Source organism: Piliocolobus tephrosceles, chromosome 20 (genome assembly GCF_002776525.5).
Source record: "Piliocolobus tephrosceles isolate RC106 chromosome 20, ASM277652v3, whole genome shotgun sequence".
Lineage (NCBI taxonomy): Eukaryota > Metazoa > Chordata > Mammalia > Primates > Cercopithecidae > Piliocolobus > Piliocolobus tephrosceles.
Window position 1 is genome coordinate 16,317,530 of NC_045453.1, and position 21,930 is coordinate 16,339,459.

General features: G+C 48.7%; 1 protein-coding gene across 2 annotated transcripts in view; it reads left to right on the plus strand.

The window, feature by feature from the left end:
* Positions 1 to 11,317: 11,317 nt before the first annotated feature.
* The window catches only part of L3MBTL1 (L3MBTL histone methyl-lysine binding protein 1), a 45,231-nt gene continuing 34,618 nt past the window's right edge, over positions 11,318 to 21,930 (plus strand). Inside the window, exons 1-7 of one of the 2 annotated variants that reach the window (XM_023227923.1) lie at positions 11,318 to 11,364; positions 17,389 to 17,534; positions 17,733 to 17,956; positions 18,476 to 18,617; positions 18,848 to 18,998; positions 19,131 to 19,254; positions 19,916 to 20,000. In XM_023227923.1, coding sequence (XP_023083691.1) covers positions 17,399 to 17,534; positions 17,733 to 17,956; positions 18,476 to 18,617; positions 18,848 to 18,998; positions 19,131 to 19,254; positions 19,916 to 20,000 — 862 coding nt within the window. In that variant the 5' untranslated portion in view covers positions 11,318 to 11,364; positions 17,389 to 17,398. Of the gene's footprint in view, positions 11,365 to 17,388; positions 17,535 to 17,732; positions 17,957 to 18,117; positions 18,618 to 18,847; positions 18,999 to 19,130; positions 19,255 to 19,915; positions 20,001 to 21,930 lie in introns of those variants that run through there. The other variant, XM_023227922.1, reaches the window with a different exon arrangement.

A 21,930-nucleotide genomic window follows, 5' to 3' on the forward strand; every position in this document is an offset into this window, starting at 1 on the left:
TTCTGATCTTCAGAGAAGTCAGGAGAGAAAGATGACAACCAAATCCCTAAACTGGCCAGTTTTAGTCTACATGAGAGGAAATTACATCTGCTTTAATCCTTATAGGGAAAGTAACCTGAGGTAACCTGATGGTAACTGATCTGCTTTTCGTATTATGCTATTTCCTTGTTTTTGCTCAAACTATCTTATAAAAACTGATCTTTCATGCCCAATGGAACATGAAATCTTTAGAGGAGACACTGCCCAATTTATGGTTCACTAAGAAAAGCCAATTAGATTTTTTTTTTTTTTTAGACAGTCTTGTTCTGTCGCCCAGGCTGGAGTGCAGTCGCCCAAACTTGGCTCACTGCAAGCTTCACCTCCCAGGTTCAAGTGATTCTCCTGCCTCATCCTCCTGAGTAGCTGGGACTACAGGCATATACCACCACACCCAGCTAATTTTTGTACTTTTAGTAGAGACAGGGTTTCACCATGTTGGACAGGCTGGTCTCAAACTCCTGTCCTCAAGTGATCTGCCTGCCTTGGCCTCCCAAAGTGCTAGGATTACAGGCGTGAGGCACTGTGCCTGGCCACATCTTTAAACTAAACAGGATATATGTATATATAAAAAAGGGTTTATTAGGGAGAATTGGCTCCCATGATTACAAGGCAAGTCCTACCATAGACTATCTGCATGCTGGGGAAAAAGAGATGCCAGCAACATGGCTCAGTCCAAGCCTGAAAGCCTCAAAACCAGGGAAGCCCAATTGTAGCCTTCAGTCTGCGGCTGAAAACCTGAGAGCCCCCAGGATGCTACTGGTGTAAGTTGCAGAGTCCAAGATCCAACAAACTGGAATCTGATGTCCAAGGGCAGAAGGAGATGAAGCAAGCATTGGCACAAGAAGACAGAGAGAGCACGCTAGAGGACACAGCCAGCTGAATATCCATTCTTCTGCCTGCTTTGTTCCAGCCATGCTGGCAGCCCATTGGAAGGTGCCCACCCACATTGAAGGTAGGTCTTCTTCTCGCAGTCCACTTACTCAAATGTCAGTTTCCTCTGAAAACACCCTCACAGACACTCCCAGGAAGTGTTTCACCAGCCAGCTGGCATCCCTCAATCCAGTCAAGTTGACACAATATTAACCATCACACCAACTTGGTTGTTACCTTGTATGCTAGGCAGAGCAATGATCCCCCAAGTGCATTCACATTCTAATCCCCGGAACCTGTAAATATGTGATGTTTTATGGCAAGATGGAATTAAAGTTGCAGATGGAGCTAAGTTTGCTGATAAACTGAGTTTAAAATAGGGAGATTATCCTAGATTATTTGAGTGGGCCCAGTGTAAGCACAAGCATCCTTAAAAGATGAAAAGAGAGGCCATAGAGTGAGTATCACAGTGATATGATGTGAGAAAAACTTGACCAGCCATTGATAGCTTAGACGATGGAGAAAGGGGCCACAAACCAATAAATGTAGACAGCCTCTCAAAGCTAGAACACACAAGAAACTGGATTCTTTACTAGAGCCTCCAGAAAGGAATGCAGCCCTGCTGACAACTTAAGGCTGAATGAGACCCATTTTGGACTTCTGACCTCCAGAACTATGACATAACAAAGGTATGTTAGGTGTTTTGGCCGGGTGCGGTGGCCCACGCCTGTAATCCCAGCACTTTGGGAGGCCAAGGTGGGCAGATTACGAAGTCAGGAGATCGAGACCGTCCTGGATAACATGGTAAAACCCCATCTCTACTAAAAAATACAAAAATTAGTCAGGCATGGTGGTGGGTGCCTATAGTCCCAGCTACTCAGGAGGCTGAGGCAGGAGAATGACGTGAACCCGGGAGGCGGAGCTTGCAGTGAACCAAGATCACACCACTGCACTCCAGCCTAGGTGACAGAGCAAGACTCTGTCTCAAAAAAAAAAAAAAAAAAAAAATATGTATCTTAGGTGTTTTAAGCCACTAACTTTGTGGTAACTTGTTACAGAAGCAATAGAAAAGTAATACAGTTCGATTTTTTTCACTGGGTTCCTCAGCAAGGAAGACATGAATTCTAAGAGTGTGTTGAAAGCAAGATTCAGATATTTAGCAGGGTAGGAGAAAAGGAAATAATTGAGGCTCTGGCCCTGACTGACACAAATTTTCCTAGTGGATATAGACCTATTTTTTCACAAATGTAAGTGCAACAGTAAATTTCCAAAGCCCAGTGGAAAATGTGTCAGTCTCTGATGTTCTGGATAACGTGCAGCCATACCCATACTATAAAGTTACTAATCTCCCTCCCCATCCCTTGCCATACTGTAATCTTTCAAAGGAAGTTGCGCTGTGCAACCCATACTTGAAGAGCAGTGCTATCATTTGAATGTCCCCTCCCAAACTCATGTTGAAATTTCATCACCAATGTAATTAAGAGGCAGGATCTTCAAGAGGTGACTAGGTCAGGAGGACTCTGCCCTCATAGTGGATTAATGCTGTTATCTCAGGAGTGGGTTAGTTATCACAAGAGTGGGTTCCTGATAAAAAGAATGAAGCTGACCATCAGCTGAGTAAGAACCTACAGCTCCAGCTACTTGGGAGGCTGGGGCAGGAGAGTTGCTTGAGCCTAGGAGTTCAAAACCGTAGTGTGCTATGATTCTTGTGAACAGTGATTGCACTCCAGCCGGGTAACATAGTGAGACCCTAATTTTTTTTTTTTTTTTTTTTTTTTTGAGAAAGAGTCTTGCTCTGTCACTCTGTCCCCAGGCTAGAGTGCAGTGGCGTGATCTCGGCTCACTGCAACTTTTGACTTCCAGGTTCAAGTGACTCTCCTGCCTTGGCCTCCCAGGGATTACAGGTGCCTGCCACCACATCTGGCTAGTTTTTTTTTTGTATTTTTAGTAGAGACAGGGGTTTCACCATTTTGACTAGGCTGGTCTTGAACTCCTGACCTCAGATGATCCACCCACCTTGGCCTCCCAGAGTGCTGGGATTACAGGTGTGAGCTACTGTGCCTAGCCGCAAAACACTATCTTTTTAAAAAAAGGGAAAAAGTTGAGTTCAGCCAAAATTCCTCTCTTTGTCCATGTTTGCCTGCCCTTCTGCCATGTTATGATGCGGCACAAAGGCCTTCACGAGATGCTGGTGCCATGCTCTTGGACTTCCCAGCCTCCAGAACCATAAGCCAAATAAACTTCTATTGTTTATAAATTGTCCAGTCTGTGGTATTCTGTTATGCACCAGAAAACAGACTAAGACAGATGGTGAATTATGCTTCCTTTTCTTTAGGGTGGAGTATCTAATCCCTTTGCATTGGAATCCCTCTGCATGGGAGATTTGTCTTATCTCTCCTATTTATTAGTTTATTCAATCTTTTTTATATCAATATGGACTCTTGGGTATTTATTTTAATCTTTAGCTTATGATTCAATATTACTTTATTTGGTTGTGCACATTATTCCAGTGTTAGCCATTTGGAGCACTTGTTGTTTCCTCTGACCCTTTGATTAATGCCCCTCATTGTGTTTTGTTTTGTTTTTCTTTTCCTTTCTGGCACTGTAAGATGAATCCTGTATATTTTTCATCTCAAACATTGTATTTTTTATATCTAGAAGTTTAATTTGGGTCTTTCAAAAATTATCTTCTTTTTTCTTTTTTTTCCAAGATGAAGTCCCACTCTGTCACCCAGGCTGGAGTGCAGTGGCACAATCTCGGCACAACCTCTGCCTCCCAGGTTCAAGCGATTTTCCTGCCTCAGCCTCCTGAGCAGCTGGGATTACAGGTGCCCGCCATCATGCCTGGCTAATTTTTTTGTATTTTTAGTAGAGACAGGGTTTTTGCCATGTTGGCCAGGCTGATCTCGAACTCCTGACCTCAGGTGATCCACCCACGTCGGCCTCCAAAAGTGCTGGAATTACAGGCATAAGCCACCGCGCCCAGCCTCCTCTTCTGGCCGGGCACGGTGGCTCACACCTGTAGTCCCAGCACTTTGGGAGGCCGAGGCGGGTGGATCACGAGGTCAGGAGATCAAGACCATACTTGCCAACACGGCAAAACACCATCTCTCTAAAAATACAAAAAAAATCTGGGTGTGGTAGCAGGGGCCTGTAGTTTCAGCTGCTTGGGAGGCTGAGGCAGGAGAATGGCGTGAACCCGGGAGGCGGAGCTTGCAGTGAGCCAAGATCATGCCACTGCACTCCAGCCTAGGTGACAGAGCGACACTCAATCTCAAAAAAAAAAAAAAATTATCTTCTGTTTCTCTGCTTAACATGTTCAATTCTTCCTCTAGCTTCTTGAGCATATGGAATAGAGTTATAATAACTGTTTTTAAAAATTTCTTCAGTAATCATGAGAATCTCAAAAGATTATTTCTCATCTTTCAAGAATTTCTATTCTACCAGCCTAGGCAACATAAAATATTTTTTTTTAAATAGCAGGGTGTGGACCGGGCACAGTGGCTCACATCTGTAATCCCAGCACTTTGAGAGGCCCAGGCGGGTGGATAACGAGGTCAGGAGTTCAAGACCAGCCTGGCCAACATGGTGAAACCCCATTTCTACTGAAAATACAAAAATTAGCTGGGCGTGCTGGCAGGCACCTGTAATCCCAGCTACTTGGGAGGCTGAGACACAGAATTGCTTGAACCTGGGAGGCAGAGGTTACAGTGAGCCGAGATCGCACCACTGCACTCCAGCCTGGGCAACAAAGTGAGACTCCATCTCTAAATAAATAAATAAATATAAATAAGTAAATAAATAAAACTGGGTGTGGTGGCAAATGCCTGTAGTCCCAGCTACTTGGGAGGCTGAGATGGGAGGATCACTTGAGCCCAGGAAGTCAAGGCTGCAGTGAGCTATGATCATGCTACTGGACTTTAGCCTGGGCAACAGAGTGAGACTGTCTCTGATATGGTTTGGCTGTGCCCCCACCCAAAATCTCATCTTAAATTGTAATCTCCATTATCCCCATAATCCCCACAATCCCTATGTGTCAAGGGAGAGGTGGAGGTAACTGCATCTTGGGGGTGGTTTCCTCCATGCTGTTCTTGTGATAGTGAGTAAATTTTCATGAGATCTGATGGTTTTATAAGAGGCTCTTCCCCCTTTACAGGGCACTTCTCCTTCCTGATGCCTTGTGAAGAAGGTGCCTTGCTTGCTCCCCCTTTGCCTTCCACTATGATTGTAAGTTTCCTGAGGCTTCCCCGGCCATGATAAACTGTGAGTCAACTAAGCCTCTTACCTTTATAAATTACCCAGTCCTACCAGGCTCGGTGGCTCACGCCTGTAATCTCAACATTTTGGGAGGCCAAGGTGGGCAGATCACTAGGTCAAGAGTTTGAGACCAGCCTGACCAACATGGTGAAACTCCGTCTCTACTAGGAATACAAAAATTAGCCAGGCGTGGTGGCGTGTGCCTGTAATCCCAGCTACTCAGGAGGCTGAGGCAGGAGAATTGCTTGAAACCTGGAGGCAGAGGTTGCAGTGAGCTGAGATCGCATCACTGCAGTCCAGCCTAGGTGACAGAACAAGACTCTGTCTCGGCAAATAAATAAATAAATAAATAAATAAATAACCTAGTCTTGGGTATGTCTTCATAGCAGTGTGAAAATGGACTAATACAGTTTCTAAATAGAAAAGAAAGAAGAATATGTCTTTTGTTACTTGATGGCCAGTGTCTTAAGAAACATTTGCTATGTGATTTCCCTTTTCTCAGTTGTTTCAGTAGAAAGAGTAAATCTAAATCCAAATCCTCATGTAACTGCCATTCCTTTTAAAATGGTTTTAACACATTTGCTTTTGTTTTTTGTTCTTGTTTTTGAGAGACGAGGTCTTGCTATGTTGTCCAGTCTGGTCTTGAACTCCTGGCCTCAAGTGATTCTCCTGCCTTGGCCTCCGAAAGTGCTAGGATTACAGGCAGGAGCCACTGCACCCAGCCCACATTTATTTTACAATCTCTTTATAAATTATGCTATTGTCTCAAGTTATTGTGGGTGCTAATTTTCCTGTTTATTAGGTCTGCTAATGGTTAAATATGGTAGATCATTTCCCTGACTACTTTATGTTTTTCTGTTGTGAGCATTCCATTTGGCTTGGGTTGTAACGATGTCTCTAAAGAGAAGTTGTACATGGATATTACTTGCCCAGGACCAATTTTTGCATTGCTTTCCCAGCTGAAGCTATCAATACTAGGAGGGCAGCACAAATCCCTGCAAATCTAATCTACAAATAGGGTTCCCAAATTTGTATATTTACAGTTTTGTGTAGGCTTATGGTTTTGATTTTCCATGGTTGACTTGCCCTGATAGTCACTTCTATGCATCCCAGGCAGAGACAAGCTTCCTTTCTATTTCTCTGGACTGTCATATTGAGTTTTTCTAGAACTCTCTTTAGTGAATATATACTCTGGGAGGAGTATCCAGTCTTTTTTTCTTTTTCTCTTAAGACAGTGCCTCACTCGGTTGCCCAGGCTGGAGTTCAGTAGGGCGAACATGGCTCCTTACAGGCTTAAGTGATCCTCCTGCCTCAGCCTCCCAAGTAGCTGGGATCACAGGAATGTAATCACACCCAGCTAATATATTTATGTTTTGTAGAGACATAGTCTCACTTTGATGCCCAGGCTGGTCTTGAATTCCTGGGCGCAAGCAATCCTCCCACCTCAGCCTCTCAACTTGCTGGGATTACAGGTGTGAGCCACCACACCCGGTCCTCCAGTCTTTATATATGGGCTTCAGTTCCAACTGTCAGGACTACATGGACCCAAGGTTCCATCTTGCATCATTACATGTGTGGTAAAACCCAACTCTGTAGCAGCTGGGTCCTGTCTGTATCCAGCAACCACCTCCAGGACAAGAGAGACATCAGGCCACATCTTATTGCTCTGGTTCCCTTTTTGGTTTTGACTCCTGAGGATTTCCTCTTACATGTTCAGCAATGAATTTACTTTTTTTTTTTTTTTTTTGAGATGGAGTCTTGCTCTGTCGCCCAGGCTGGAGTGCAGTGGTGCGATCTTGGCTCACTGCAAGCTCCGCCTCCTGAGTTCATGCCATTTTCCTGCCTCAGCCTCCCGAGTAGCTGGGACTACAGGCGCCCACCACCATGCACAGCTAATTTTTTTGTATTTTTAGTAGAGACAGGGTTTCATCATGTTAGCCAGGATGGTCTCAATTTCCTGACCTCGTGATCCACCCACCTCGGCCTCCCAAAGTGCTGGGATTACAGGTGTGAGTCACCGCGCCCAGCCAGCAATGAATTCACTTTCTTTCCCTGTGTGCTTGCTTGCTTCCTTTCTTGTAATATAATAGGCAGGGTTTTTTGGTGTTTGTGTTAGAAAAGGTTCCCAGCCAGGCATGGTGGCTCATGCCTGTAATCCTAGCACTTTGGGAGGCCAATGCAGGAGGATCCCTTGAGCTTAGGCGTTTGAGACCAGCCTGGACAATACAGGGAGACCCTGTCTCTATTTTATGTAACTATATTTAAAAGATAAAAATAAAAAATTTTTAAAAAAGGTTCCATACTAGCCCAGTCTGACGTTGGAACCAGAAGAGGTTTTATACATAAAGGGCACATCCTGATAATTGACCTAAAAATCTGCAGACAGTATCAATGGTGAAACTCTACTGTAGGAACAGAATGGTGTGGGCTGCTTAGAAACAACAGTTTTCTTTTGTTTGTTTGTTTTACATACAGGGTCTTGTTCTATTGCCCAGGTTGGAGTGCAGTGGTATGATCACAGCTCACTGCAGCCTTGACTTCCTGGGCTCAAGCAATCCTCCCATCTCAGCCTCCCAAGTAGCCAGGACTATAGGCATGTGCCATCATACCCAACTAATTTTTAAATTTTTTGTAGAGACTGGAGGGGGTCTCTCATTGATACAGGAGGGGGCAGGGAAGTGCTGGGTAGAGAAAGGCAGGGTCCCCGGCGAGGGCCCCACCCATGGACCTAGGTGAAGACAAGCACTCCTGTTTTTGTGCCCAAATGTTGCATTTTCCAAGACCACTCTGGCCCACATGCCCCCATCTTGTGCCTATATAAATCCCAAGACCCTAGTGGGCACACATACGAGTGGCTGGATATCAAGAGGAACACATCAGAAGAACATACAGATGCTGACAGGCCATCAACTGCAGAAGGACGTGGATGCCTAGGTGAATTCACCTGAGGGTGGTTGAAGGAGAGCCCGGCAACTCCAGGGGAAGACCAGGTTCCCACTCCATCTCCCTTCTGGCTCCCCATACACCTGCTGAGAGCAACCTCCACCATTCAATAAAACCTTGCACTCATTCTCCAAGCCCATGTGCCATCCGATTTTTCTGGTACACTAGAGCAAGAACCCAGGATACAGAAAACTCTGTCCTTTCGATAAGGCAGAGGGTCTAATTGAGCTGATTAAAACAAGCCGTCTTTGGATGGCTAAACTGAAGAGCATACAGTAGTAACACACGCCTACTGGGGCTTCTGGAGCTATAAATACTCAACCCTAGATGCTGCTGTGGGGTTGGAGCCCATGCTCCCCACAACCTGCCCATCTGTATGCTCCCCCTAGGGTTTGAGCTGCAGGGCACCGAAGAAGCGAGCCACTCCCCAGCAGTCCCACACCCTGCGAGAGGGATAAGGGAACTTTTCCTGTTTCATTACTATGTTGACCAGGCTGGTCTGGATCTCCTGGCGTGAAGCAATCCTCCCACCTTGGCGTAAGTGCTGGGATTACAGGTGTGAGCCACTATGCCTGGCCTAAACAACAGTCTTCTTAGTGCTTTGACTCATCAACATTTCAAAATATTTTGGGTCCATGCTTGAGCAGGGGGTTAACATGGAGAAGACAATGGGGGCTGTGAACTTGCGGAAGATGGAGCTATCACTTGAGAGGAAGATCGGACTTGCTTACTTGCTCCTGAAGGCAGACTGGTACTGAAAGGGGAAACTCTGGCTTCATGAGGCAGAAACTTCTCCAAATCATATTAAATGGGAGCAGCTCTTCACCCCAGTATTTGGTGGGCTTGATACCTGGTTTGTTTGCTTGACCCCTGTTCAAGCCAACAAGCCAGGTATCAAGACCACAAAAATACTGTTTTTCTCTTGGGTGGTGGGGAGGTTGTTTGTTTGTTTAGACAGGATTTCTCTCTGTTGCCTAGGCTGGAGTGCAGTGGCACACTCATGGCTCACTGCAGCCTTGAGCTCCTGGACTCAAGCAATCCTCTCACCTCAGCCTCCCAAGTAGCTAGGGAGGACTACAGTGGTGCGCTACCACACCCAGCTAATTTTTTTTTTGTAGAGACAGGATTTTGCCATATTGCCCAGGCTGGTCTCAAACTTCTGGGCTCAAGCAGTCCTCCCACCTCAGCCCCCTAAAGTGCTGGGATTACAGGCATGAGCCACAAAAATACTGTCGATAGGCAGAAAAATAATGTCTTAGCAACTCACATCTATGTTAGTTGTTTGTTTCTAGGTCTTGCTAGCTCAAATTCCACTTGTCCGTCTAAAAGATGCCTTTGTTTTTGAGAATTCATGTGTTTAGGCCGGGCACGGTGGCTCAAGCCTGTAATCCCAGCACTTTGGGAGGCTGAGGCGGGTGGATCACGAGGTCAGGAGATCGAGACCATCCTGGCTAACATGGTGAAACCCCGTCTCTACTAAAAATACAAAAAACTAGCTGGGCGTGGTGGAGGGCGCCTGTAGTCCCAGCTACTGGGAGGCTGAGGCGGGAGAATGGCATGAACCCGGGAGGCGGAGCTTGCAGTGAGCCGAGATTGCACCACTGCACTCCAGCCTGGGCGACACTGCACTCCAGCCTGGGTGACTCCGTCTCAAAAACAAAACAAAACAAAAAAAAAAAAGAAAAAAGAGAATTCATGTGTTTGTGTAGGTTCACCACTTTCTTTTAATCTTCTGAATACCTAAAATAAACCTTTGAAATCTAGATCAAGCACAGTCTGGGTTGAGATGAGAGAAAATTGAGCGGATGGTTGTGTGTGTATCAATGTGTAGAAAGAGGCATCCATTGTTATGGCAACCAGCATCCTTAACTGATGCAATCCTGTTCCCAATAATATGAGATGTGATTAAAAATTGACATTGCAACAAGGAAGAACACATGCGATGCGTTGGCGTGGCAACCAGAATAGTTAAATTTTGCATAAATGTAAACCTGTTGATCACAGCAATTTGGAGAATTTGCCTACATTTCATTAGGAACCCTTTTCTCACCTGGCCTGGGAAGGAGTCAGGAGCCTGGAGGTCTGACATGTGGCCATGACTTAAGTCCAAGTAAAACCAAGGGATTAAATTAAATCATCGTTTCTGTAAAAACAAGGGATTAAATTAAATCATTGGTGTGGGAGAGGGGGCTGGATGGTGGACTGTACCAAAAGTTACCCTGTTTTCATCTGTATACCGTACATTATTTAGTCACTGAACAGATACTTATTAAGCACCCACTCTGTGCCCCGCTCTGGGCTAGGTACTAGGAATACAAAAACTAATGTTTCCTACTCTCTTGGAGCTTGAAACCTCTTAGCCTCTTGAATTACTCAAATCTATGTAAAGTGCCAACTGTGGTATGTGTAAGCAAGACAGGTATCTTGTGTTACCAGAACCAATAACAAGGAGATTTGATTAATTAGAGAGATCAGGTGGAGGGGAAGAGATCAAATTGAAGCAGAGAGGCGCAGTGACTGCTAGGCCACCACAGGAACCCAAACTGAAAACGACCATACGCCATGAAGTGGGTGATAGTCTTTACAAATGTCGAAATGGAGGACCTGGAGAATAGTGATGTTACCCAGCCCATGGCAGTGGGGTCACCCAAAAGTAGACGCCTCTAATGCCGCTCTTTATGCCCGGCAGGGCCAGGACCAGAGCCCCCGCACGAAGGTTCCTCTCTCCGGTCGCACGTGCCCTTCACCCTTCCCGAGGCCGTTTTTTTGACGCTCCTGAGCTCCCCTCCTCCAGAGGGGGAGGGCAGGCGCGGTGGGAAGGCGTTGGACAGAGCAGACACTCGGCTGGGGTGCGTGCCCGGGTGCAGCCTCGTCTTTTGTCACTAACCACTCAGCTCGGTAGCCCTCCAGGATGTCTCTTGGAGCTCCACGATCTCCGCGCCCCCGCTCTGCTCTGCTAACTGTGATGCAGGGGTTCGGAGGCAGGAAAAATCTCGACCCGCCACGCCCGTACGGCAAACCTGTCCTAGCTTGAGGGGGCATAAGGCGCGCACAACCAGGGCCTCGAAGGCAGGCAAGAGGGCGCGGGCGCCCCGAAGCCTGGGCCTGCGCCTGGGCCCGACAGATGTGCACCGCGCTCGGGCCCCGCGCTCTGCGTCCTGCAGGGAGGCGGACCCGCCCCGCCGAGCGCGCAGGCGCGCGGCGTCGGGCTCGGACGGTAGCTCCGCGCTGGGCGGCCACTGGCTGACTGGGCAGGTAAGCACCCAGCGGCTCGTGGGCTCAGACTCTGCGGCCCCTGGGCGCCGCGCCCCCACTCCGCCTAAGGCGGCGAGGGCTCGGGTCTGCGGCTCCGGCGTCTCGCTCCTTCCGAGCGCCTCCGGCGGGGGGCGCGGGCTGGGAAGGAGGTTCGGGAAAACGCCGGGGAAAGCGGTCTGGGCGGAGCACACAGGGGGCCGGGCGGGTGCGGGCCTCCAGGCCCAGTCGACCCTACGGCGTGGCTTCGGGCTGCGATCAGGAGGGGCGAGGAGGGTGGAGGCTGCGTGTTTGGAGATGTGCAATCAATTAAGAGTTTTTTATTAATGGAAAGGAGGTGTGGAGGGCGGGGTTTTGGTTTTCTTGGGAAATGAGTCATGTGGCAAACTTTCCTATCATTAATTTTCGATTTTTATAATGGAATATGGAATTTTCTCTCTTTCTTTTTTTGGCCATAAAGAATAAAAAGAATTCCGCCATTTTGGCGTTTTAAAAAGTAACCGTTCTGCGGAACTGTTGGATCAGTGACCGCCCCGCCCGCCTTTGCCTATACCAGTCCTGGGAGGCTGGTGGCGGTTCCCGATCCTAGAACCCTGCGCTCAGGGCCGCTGCGGTCCCCTACCACGTCCGGGAAGCAGCTGCGGCGAGGGGCGGGGCTGAGGCCCCAAGTTTGTGGCGCTCAGCTTCTCTGTGTGTTGTTTTCGGGGTAGCTGTCGAGGGCTCTACTCCCCACCCAACACCTATAGTAAGGGCATTTATTGGGCGTTTTTGTACACAAGGCCTTGGAAGGCAAGGGATTGAGGAAACCTTGTCAGACATGAAGAGAAAATACCCATGGGCACGTTCAGCCAATATACATTTATTGAGCATCTGCTATGTGCACGGCACTGGGCTGTGGCTACAATGGTTGTTTTAGGTCGGGTCCCCTGGAAACAGACTCCGATAGCAATATTTGAGTGTAGGTTTATCGGAGTGCTCTCGGGAATATCACCAGTAGGGGAATGAAGGCGGGTTGGGCGGAGGAAGAAGCTGAACTGCTGATGTAGTCTCAATGGAGGCCTCAGCCTGACCCGCCCTGCAGAGGTGTTCCGAAGTAAGGCAAGGGGGTGGGGTCTTTACACCTCATAGCAACTCGTCATTGGCTGGCGGCTTCCAGGAGAGCGTTCAAGCCAGGTAGCTCTCTAGGCTCAGAGCAATTCCAGGACAGGCTGACGGCAGAAGGCTGAAAACTTTTTTCAGTGTCCACCAGAAATCCAGACTCTTCTGAGTTCCCTCTCACTTCATGGCCGACTCCTTCTCAGCCTCTTTTCCTCTTCCCAACCTATAAATGTGGGTGTGCTCCAAGGTTCCCACTTTTTTCTTTATATTCAGTTATGTGGTTTTCTTTCTTTCTCTTTCTTTTCCTTTTCGTTTTCCTTTCTTTTTCTTTTGTTTTTTCTCCTCCCTCCCTCCCTCCTTTTCTTTTCTTTCTTTTTCTCCCCCCCCCTTCCTTCTTTCCTTTCCTTTCTTTCTTTCTCTCTGACAGAGTCTTGCTCCGTCGCCCAGGCTTGAGTGCAGTGGTGTGATCATAGCTCACTGCAGCCTTTACCTCCCAGGCTCAAGTAACCCTTCTGCCTCAGCCTCCCCAGTAACTGGGACCACAGGGGTGCACCACCATGCTCAGCTAATTTTTAAAATTTTTTGTTGAGGCTGAGGCCTCACTGTGTTGGCCATGCTGGTCTCAAACTCCTGGGCTCAAGTGATCCTCCCACCTTGGCCTTCCAAAGTGCTAGGATTACAGGCATGAGCCACTGGGCCTCACCCCAGTTCTGTGTTTTTAAATGCCATCTACACATGCTGGTCTTCAAATTTATACCTCCAGCCCCAGCCTCATCCATTATCTCCAGAATATAAGCTTCATGAGAGCATTTGATCATGTTTGTGACTGTAACCCCAGAGCACAGAATGGTGCTGACGCCCACTTGGTCCTCCAATGCTTGCTGGAAAAAAGGCAGCAAACCCAAACAGAAAGGCAATCTTTAAATCCAGCCTCTGCAATAGACCTGAGATGTGACAGGTTTTGACACAGAGTGAAATTCTTTCAGAAGTAACCACATTCACTCTTAACTGTCAGTGTTTCAAATAAAAAGATTAACTCTATTTATTTATTTATTGAGACAGGGTCTCACTTTGTGACTCAGGCTAGAGTGCAGTGGTACGATCTTGGCTCACTGCAAACTCCACCTCTGGGGTTCAAGGGATGCTCCTGTCTCAGCCTCCTGAGTAAGCTGGGATAACAGGTATGTGCCACCCTGCCCAGCTAAATTTTTGTATTTTTGGTAGAGATGGGGTTTCAAGATGTTGCCCAGGCTGGTTTTGAACTCCTGGCCTCAACTGATCTGCCTCCCTTGGCCTCCCAAAGTGTTGGAATTACAGGCGTGAGCCACCACACCTGGCCTGCCTGGCTAACTTTTGTACTTTTCTTTTTTTTTTTCCTCGCTCTGTCACCCAGGCTGGAGTGCAGTGGCCGGATCTCAGCTCACTGCAAGCTCCGCCTCCCAGGTTTACGCCATTCTCCTGCCTCAGCCTCCCGAGTAGCTGGGACTACCTAGTTTTTTGTATTTTTTTAGTAGAGACGGGGTTTCATCGTGTTAGCCAGGATGGTCTCGATCTCCTGACTTCGTGATCCGCCCGTCTCGGCCTCCCAAAGTGCTGGGATTACAGGCTTGAGCCACTGCGCCCCGCCTACTTTTGTACTTTTGTAGAGATGGGGTTTCACCATGTTGCCCAGGCTGGTCTCCAGCTCCTGAGTTCAAAGTGATCCACCTACCTTGGCCTCCCAAAGTGCTGGGATTATAGGCGTGAGCCACCACATCCGGCCTAACTCTATTTAAAGGTATTTAAAATAGTATAAGTACTTCAGCTGTGCAAAGCAAATTGGAATTGAAATTCAGGAAATTATGTTTTATAACTTTTTTTCTTTTTTCTCTCTCTTTTTTTTTTTTTTTTCTTTTGAGATGGAGTCTTGTTCTGTTGCCCAGGCTGGAGTACAGTAGCATGATCTTAGCTTACCGCAACTTCCACCTCCTGGGTTCAGGCAATTCTCCTGCCTCAGCCTCCCAAGTAGCTGGGATTACAGGTGCCTGCCCCCAAGCCCAGCTAATTTTTTTGTATTTTTAGTAGCAATGGGGTTTCACCATGTTGGTCCGGCTGGTCTCGAACTCCTGACCTCAGGTGATCTACCTGCCTCGGCTTCCCAAAGTGCTGGGATTACAGGCGTGAGCCCCTGTACCGAGCTAATTTTTTTTTTTCTTTAGAGACAGCGTCTTGCTGTGTCACCTAGACCGGAGTACAGTGGTGAGATCATGGCTCACTGCAGCCTTGACCTCCCAGGCTCAAGTAATCCTCCTGCTTCAGCCTCTGGAGTAGCTGGGACTACAGGCATATACTGTAACACCTGGCTAATTTTTATTTTTTTAATTTTTTATAGAGACAGGGTCTCCCTGTGTTGCCTAGGCTGGTCTTGAGCTCTTGGGCTCAAGCAGTCCTCCCACCTCAGCCTCCAAAGTGCTGGGATTACAGGTGTGAGCCACTGTATTGGACCCATACAGTGTTTTGTTTGTTTTTGTTTTTTGAGATGGAGTCTTGCTCTGTCTCCCAGGCTGGAGTGCAGTGGCACGATCTCGGCTCACTGCAACCTCCACCCTCCACCTCCCAGGTTCAAGCGATTCTCCTGCCCCGAGCCTCCCCAGTAGCTGGGATTACAGGCACATGCCACCAAGCTGGTGCCATACACTGTTTTTTATTAACAAGTTCAAGTTACTGAAATCCAACACGAGTACTTATTAAGCACCTACTATGTGCCACGTACTAAGTGTTGGGGATATAGCAATAAACAAGACAGACAGTTGGCATTTATGTGGAGATGACTGATCAAACACAGAAATAAATGAAGATCACTTTTGATTATAATGAAGGATGAGAAAGAAAGAAATATATAATACTAATGAGACAGCTAGTGGTGGGAAGGGGTGAGGGGTATGCTGCTGCTTTAAATTCCTTGGTCAGGCCGGGCTCGATGGCTCACGCCTATAAACCCAGCACTTTGGGAGACCGAGGTGGGCGGATCACCTGAGGTCGGGAGTTTCAGACCAACCTGGCCAACATGGTGAAACCCCGTCTCTACTAAAAATACAAAAATTAGCCAGGCTATGTGGTGTGTACCTGTAATCCCGCCTAGTCAGGAGGCTGAGGTAGGAAAATTGCTTGAACCCTGGAGGCAGAGGTTGCAGTGAGCCAAGATGGTACCACTGTACTCCAGCCTGGGCAACAAAGCGAGACTCCATCTCAAAAAAAAAAAAAAAAAAAAAAATTGCTTGGTAAGGAAAGACCTCTTCTGAGGAGGTGACTATTGAATTGAGGACTGGAGGATGGGAAGGAGCCAGTCAAGCAGAGAGCTTGGGAAAGGGCGTTCCAGGGGTAGGGAACAGCAAGGGCAAAGGCTGTGAGTGGGAATGTTGGTCAAGCAATAGAAGGAAACCAAAGTCTGTTAAGTGGAGAGAACAGGGGAAGAGTGGCATAGGATGAGGCCAGAGAGAAAAGCAGAGGTCAGGTTTTCTAGGGCAAAGCACTTTGATTTTACTCTAAGGGCAATAGAGAGCCATTGAAGAATTTAGATGGGGAAATTATGTGATTTGGTTTATGTTTTTAAAGTTTTTCTTACTGGGGAGTAGACTGTAGGGCTGCAGGAAAGGAAGCAGGGAAATGGGCTAGAAGGCAATTTCAGAAGTCCAAAGAGAGCTGCTATTGGCTGGGACCAGCATGGCAGCAGTCGAGATGGAGAGAAGTGGTTAGACCTTCAGTGTGTTTTGGAGGTAGCAGTGACAGGCCAATTTTAATACGTCTAAAGCTGTGCTGTCCAATACAATAGTCATGGCTACTGTCGCTATTTATTTTCTTATTTATTGTCAGAGACAGGGTCTCGCTATGTTGCCCAAGCTAGCCTCAAACTCCTGGGCTTAAGCCATCCTCCCGGGTCAGCCTCCAGAGAACTTGGAACTACAGGCATGCACTACTGTAACGACCTTCTGGTAACTTTTAAATTTAACTAAAATAAACTAAAATAAAAAATTCAGTTCCTCAGTCATAGTAGCCCATTTCAAGTGCTCAGTAGCCACATGTGGCTAGTGGCTACTGTGTTGGACAGTTTAGGTATTGGACATTCTCATTAGCACAGAATATTCTACTGGACAGTGCTGGTAAGGCAAGTAGGACAGTGGTCAGTACATTGTAGGTGCTGAGTAAATAGATATTAAGTATATTCTTTGTATCTCTATGTCCTTTTCTTTATGTTTTTACCTGTTGAATGAACTCTATGAAATGCCTCTACTGCCTTTGCGTTATTAAAACAAAATCACGTACTGACTTGACTGCGTTTTCATACACTATGTCTTTGCTCTTCACATGCATACATTTGTTCAGCAGATATTTGAGTGCCCACCCTGTGCTTGGGGTTGGAGGGAGTGGTGGACAGGGCCATAAAAGAACATGAGCAGGAAAGATCCCACCTCCCGGGAAGATGAACCCTGTATGGGTGAAGGAATACCTGGTATTTGAGGTCTCTGAATCTCAGAGGGCGGAGGGAGTGATTCTAGTGGGGATAGAGGTGGGGTCAAGAAAAAGGTGAGTTTGGATGTGGCCTGGTCTGTGTCCTGGAGACAACTGGCCAGACAGAACCTTGACCTGAGTCATGCTCCCCAGAGTCAGTTCTGTACATCACAGTTTACAAAGTACCCTCACACATGCTACCCTACCCATCCTTACCATCCTTACAGAGACTGGGGAGGTGCAGGGCCTGGCCAGAACAGGAGCCAGACCTGATGCTCGTCTTGAAGACACCCTACTCCCTACAGGACTGAGGCCGTTCTCTGCAGGTTACGGGTTTGAAGGTGGCCAGCTTCTCAAAGAAGCCCCATCCCTTCACATCTCCATTGCTTCTGTAACAAAGGTCCCCACCTGATCACCCTGGGGGCTGTGTTTGGCTTGTAGGCCTGCCAGGATGGAGGGGCATACTGAAATGGAGATGCTGAGGACACTGAAGGGGCCTTCCACAGGGGAGGTCAGCGTGCACTTGGTGGCCAGAGACAGCCCTGGTTCTGGTCCTCACCTGCCCGCAACTGCCTTTATCATTCCAGGTGAGTCAAGCTAGGGTAGGAGTCTGGGGAGGAAGAGCATCTCTGTACTTGCACAAGCAAGTGTGGATCCTGGAGAGGGGATGACTGTTTTCATTCTCCTCCACCTGCCTTCCTTCACATGCCTACACATGCATGGCAGGATTGAGGCAGGGCCACTAGACTCACCCGCGTCGTGTCTATTTGTATATCTGTTTACAGCCAACTCGGCCAACCTCGGCCTGCCCAGCAGTGCCCTGGATGTGTCTTGCTTTCCCCGGGAGCCAATCCATGTGGGTACCCCGGAGCAAGTGGCCGGCAGCGAACCAGTTCCTGCCACCGTCCTGCCGCAGCTTAGTGCCGGGCCGGCCAGCTCCAGCACCAGCACAGTGCGGCTTCTGGAATGGACAGAGGCCGCGGCCCCGCCCCCTGGGGGCGGCCTGCGGGTCAGTGTCTGTGGGGATTGGCTAAGCCTCGTAAACCACAGCCATGGGGCGGGGCTTGCGGGCCCGGAGGCCGGACCTGAGGCGGAAGCAGGGGAAGCTGGCTAAAATGATGGGCCCTAGGGGTGGGCTTTGAGTGAGGGACCCTAGGGGCGTGGCTTGAGTTGAAGCACTCCTAGGCCCTGGGGACTATGGGGGTGTGGCTTGGAGTGAGGCACTCTGGGACTGGGCCTGTGGGTGTCTGGGGGCGTGGCTTAGAGTGGGGCACTCTGGGCCTGTGGTAGTTTGGGGGCGTGGCTTAGAGTGGGGCACCGTGGGACTGGACCCCGCAGGTGCTTGGGGGCGTAGCCTGGAGTAAGGGTTTGGCTGGTATAGCTTGGAGTGAGGTGCCCTGGCATGGAGTCTTGAGGCCTGCTGAGGGCGTGAGCTGGCATGAGGCGACGAGAGGGCCATGGCTCGGACTCCGAGGTGGGTCAAGGGCCCGTACGGGAGTCGCAATCCTCAGACCCTCCCGCGCTCCAGTTCCGGATAAGTGAGTACAAGCCGCTGAACATGGCGGGAGTGGAGCAGCCCCCGAGCCCCGAGCTGCGGCAGGAAGGCGTGGCCGAATGCGAAGATGGCGGGGACCCTGCTGGAGATGGCGAGGCGGGCCCCCTACAAGCGGGTAGGAGCCCCGCTTCCCAGGCCCTGAGCTGGGCCCTGTGCGGGTGGGGTGAGGCCTGAGCCCCAGGAGGACCGGGGGCGGGGCCCAGGGTGGTCCTGGGGTGGAGAAGGCTGGAGGAGGCCGTTCGATGCGGGGATGGACTGAGGCGGAAGCAGGGTCTGAGGGGGCGTGGGCGGAGCCTGTATGGCTGCAATGGGGATGGAGGCCTGAGGCCCATTTGGCCCCCGCAGAGGACCACCCTCAGAATCCTCCAGAAGATCCCAATCAGGACCCCCCAGAAGATGATAGCACCTGTCAGTGCCAGGCGTGTGGGCCTCACCAAGCCGCGGGTCCAGATCTTGGTTCCTCTAATGATGGCTGCCCTCAACTGTTCCAGGAGCGGTAAGGGGAGGAGGTCGCAGCCCTACTCGCTCTGCCTTCAGCCCCCAAAGCCTTATTCCTGTTCAGGGGTTAGGAGAGGGGCTGGGTGGTGCAGGGCGGGTGGTTCTTTCTCTAAGGCTGGCCCTTCCTCAGGTCAGTCATAGTGGAGAACTCCTCAGGGTCCACCAGCGCTTCTGAGCTCCTCAAACCCGTGAAGAAGAGGAAGCGCAGGGAATACCAGAGCCCATCAGAGGAGGAATCGGAGCCAGAGGCTATGGTAGGAAGAGCAGTGGGGAAGGGAGGGGGAAGCTATAGCCTGTGCCTCAATTCCCACTGTCCCCTACATCGATCCAGATTAAGGAGCTGGGCCAGAGAAGACACGCATAATGACTCACTCATCATATTTGGGGGTCCCATCCTGAGTCAGGTCCTATACCTGGTTGGAGGGAAATGAATTAATCACTCTCCTGATTTTCCAGAGCTCCCATCTCAGTTTAGTGTCAAGGTTAAGACATAGTCATGCTATCTAGTACCCAAAGTACATGGGCAGGCAGCTGGAAAACTCCATCACTGGAGTCCAGTGCCTAGGCCAAAGGCCAAGGAACACCCAGCGCTCTAGTACAGAAGCTGGAAGGGACAGAGCATGAATTCTACTGGGCATGTAAGAGCATCGCAAAGGAAGTTTTTGTGTACCAGATAACAAGGAAAGTTGTAGTCAGGCTGTTTAATTAGGATATGCATGCTCACATGAGTCTGTGCTCAAGTGATAGGGGGATGTCTGCTGGAGCTGCACTCCTGCTGGCAGCCTAGAAGAAATTCTGCCTATTTGGGGTGGAACACCACATGGCCAGAGAGCCAGGTAGGGGCCAGGATCAGACACTAGTACTTCATCCCAAACCATGAGGAGAAGAAGCTGGGATCAGGCTTGCCTTCTACAGGAGAAGCAAGAAGAAGGAAAGGACCCAGAGGGACAACCCACCGCTAGCACCCCGGAGAGTGAGGAGTGGAGCAGCAGCCAGCCTGGTACGATGGCCTGTGTGTATATATTCGTGGGAGGTGTGTATATGCCTTTGAAGGTGTGAGGCTGGGAGTGTGGGTTATGATTGTGATGGTAGCTTGTGCATACATAAATGAGCATGAGTTAGTGTGTGTGAAAGAGAGAGAGACAGTGAGAGACTGTTTTGGGTTTGTGTATTAGTGTATGTGTGTTCTTGGGGGTTATATCATGTGTTTGTTTATCCTCTATTACCCAGTCATGACTAGGCCCAGTGCCAGGGAGATCTTGGCTCAGTTTTTGAAGACTTGAGTAGCTTTTACTGGCACCACATGTCGTTGCTTCTCTTTAGTGGTAGGGCAAGCCTGCACTGGTCGTTGGTCTGACATTCCTGTTTGGAACCCTGTTCTCACTCTTTGATTCTAAGAAAAATGGAACAGAAGTCATTCATATCTCCAACCTTCAGGCCTTCTCTATTACCATCTCCACATTTCCATATGACAACTGTCCAGTGTAGCTAAGTAGCATTCTCATACTTGGAATCACATAGATACTATGTAGCAATTTGTTTTGTTTAATGTCTCTCCTCCGCCCTCAAAACCATCAACACAATGACGGTATCTGGTTTTTTTTTCTTTTTTTAAATTTTTTAAATTAAAATTTTCGGAAGGTGACAGGGTCTTGCTCTATTGGCCAGCCTGGAGTACAGTGGTGCAAACACAGCTCACTGAAGCCTTGGCCTCCTGGGCTCGAGCAATCGTCCCACTTCAACCTCCTGAGTAGCTGGGACCACAGGTGCATACCGCCATGCATGGCTAATTTTTTAAATTTTTTAATAGAGATGGGGATCTTACTTTGTTGCTCAAGGTGGTCTCGATCTCCTAGGCTCAAGTGACCCTCCTGCCTAGGCTTCCCAAAGTTCTGGGATTACAGGTGTGAGGTACCACACCTGACCCTCTTTTTTTTTTTTTTTTTTTTTTTAAGACGGAGTTTTGCTCTGTTGCCCAGGCTGGAGTGCAGTGGCACAATCTCAGCTCACTCCAACCTCCGCCTCCCAGGTTCATGCCATTCTCCTGCCTCAGCCTCCCAAGTAGCTAGAACTACAGGTGCCTGCCACCATGCCCGGCTAATTTTTTGTATTTTTAGTAGAGATGGGGTTTTACTGTGTTAGCCAGGAAGGTCTCCATCTCCTGACCTCATGATCCGCCCACCTCAGCCTCCCAAAGTGCCGGGATTACAGGTGTGAGCCAACGTGCCCGGCCTGGTCTCGAACTCTTGACCTCAGGTTATCTGCCCACCTCAGCCTCCCAAGTGGTGGGATTACAGGCGTGAGCCAAGGCACCCAGCCTTTTTCTTTCTTTCTTTTTTTTTTTATTATTATACTTTAAGTTCTAGGGTACATGTGCATAACGTGCAGGTTTGTTACATATGTATACTTGTGCCATGTTGGTGTGCTGCACCCATCAACTCGTCAGCACCCATCAATTCGTCATTTATATCAGCCTTTTTCTTAATTTTTATTTTGGATTTAAGAGATGGAGTTTCACTCTATTGCCCAAGCTGGTGTGTAGGGCTATTCACAGACACACTAGAGCCTTGGACTCCTGGGCTCAAGGGATCCTCCTGCCCCAACCTCCTGAGTAGCAGGGATTATAGGCATGGGCCATTGCACTTGGTTCTTGTATCTGTTTTATTTATCATTGTATCCCTGGTGCTTAGCTAGAGTCTGGTATGGAATAGGTTCTCAATCAGTGTTTGCTCAGTGGAGGAATGGATGATTTGTATGTTGGTGGTTTCTCTTGGACTATGGCTTAGTTGCCTCAGTCACTGTCTTTCCCGTCCTACAGAGAACCAGACAGATGAGGTCATTTCTTAGGACATTATCCTGCCTTGATGGATCCAGTACCAGCTGGAGGAGCCCAATCTGCACCCAGGGCTCTGAACTTTATAGTGCCTCTT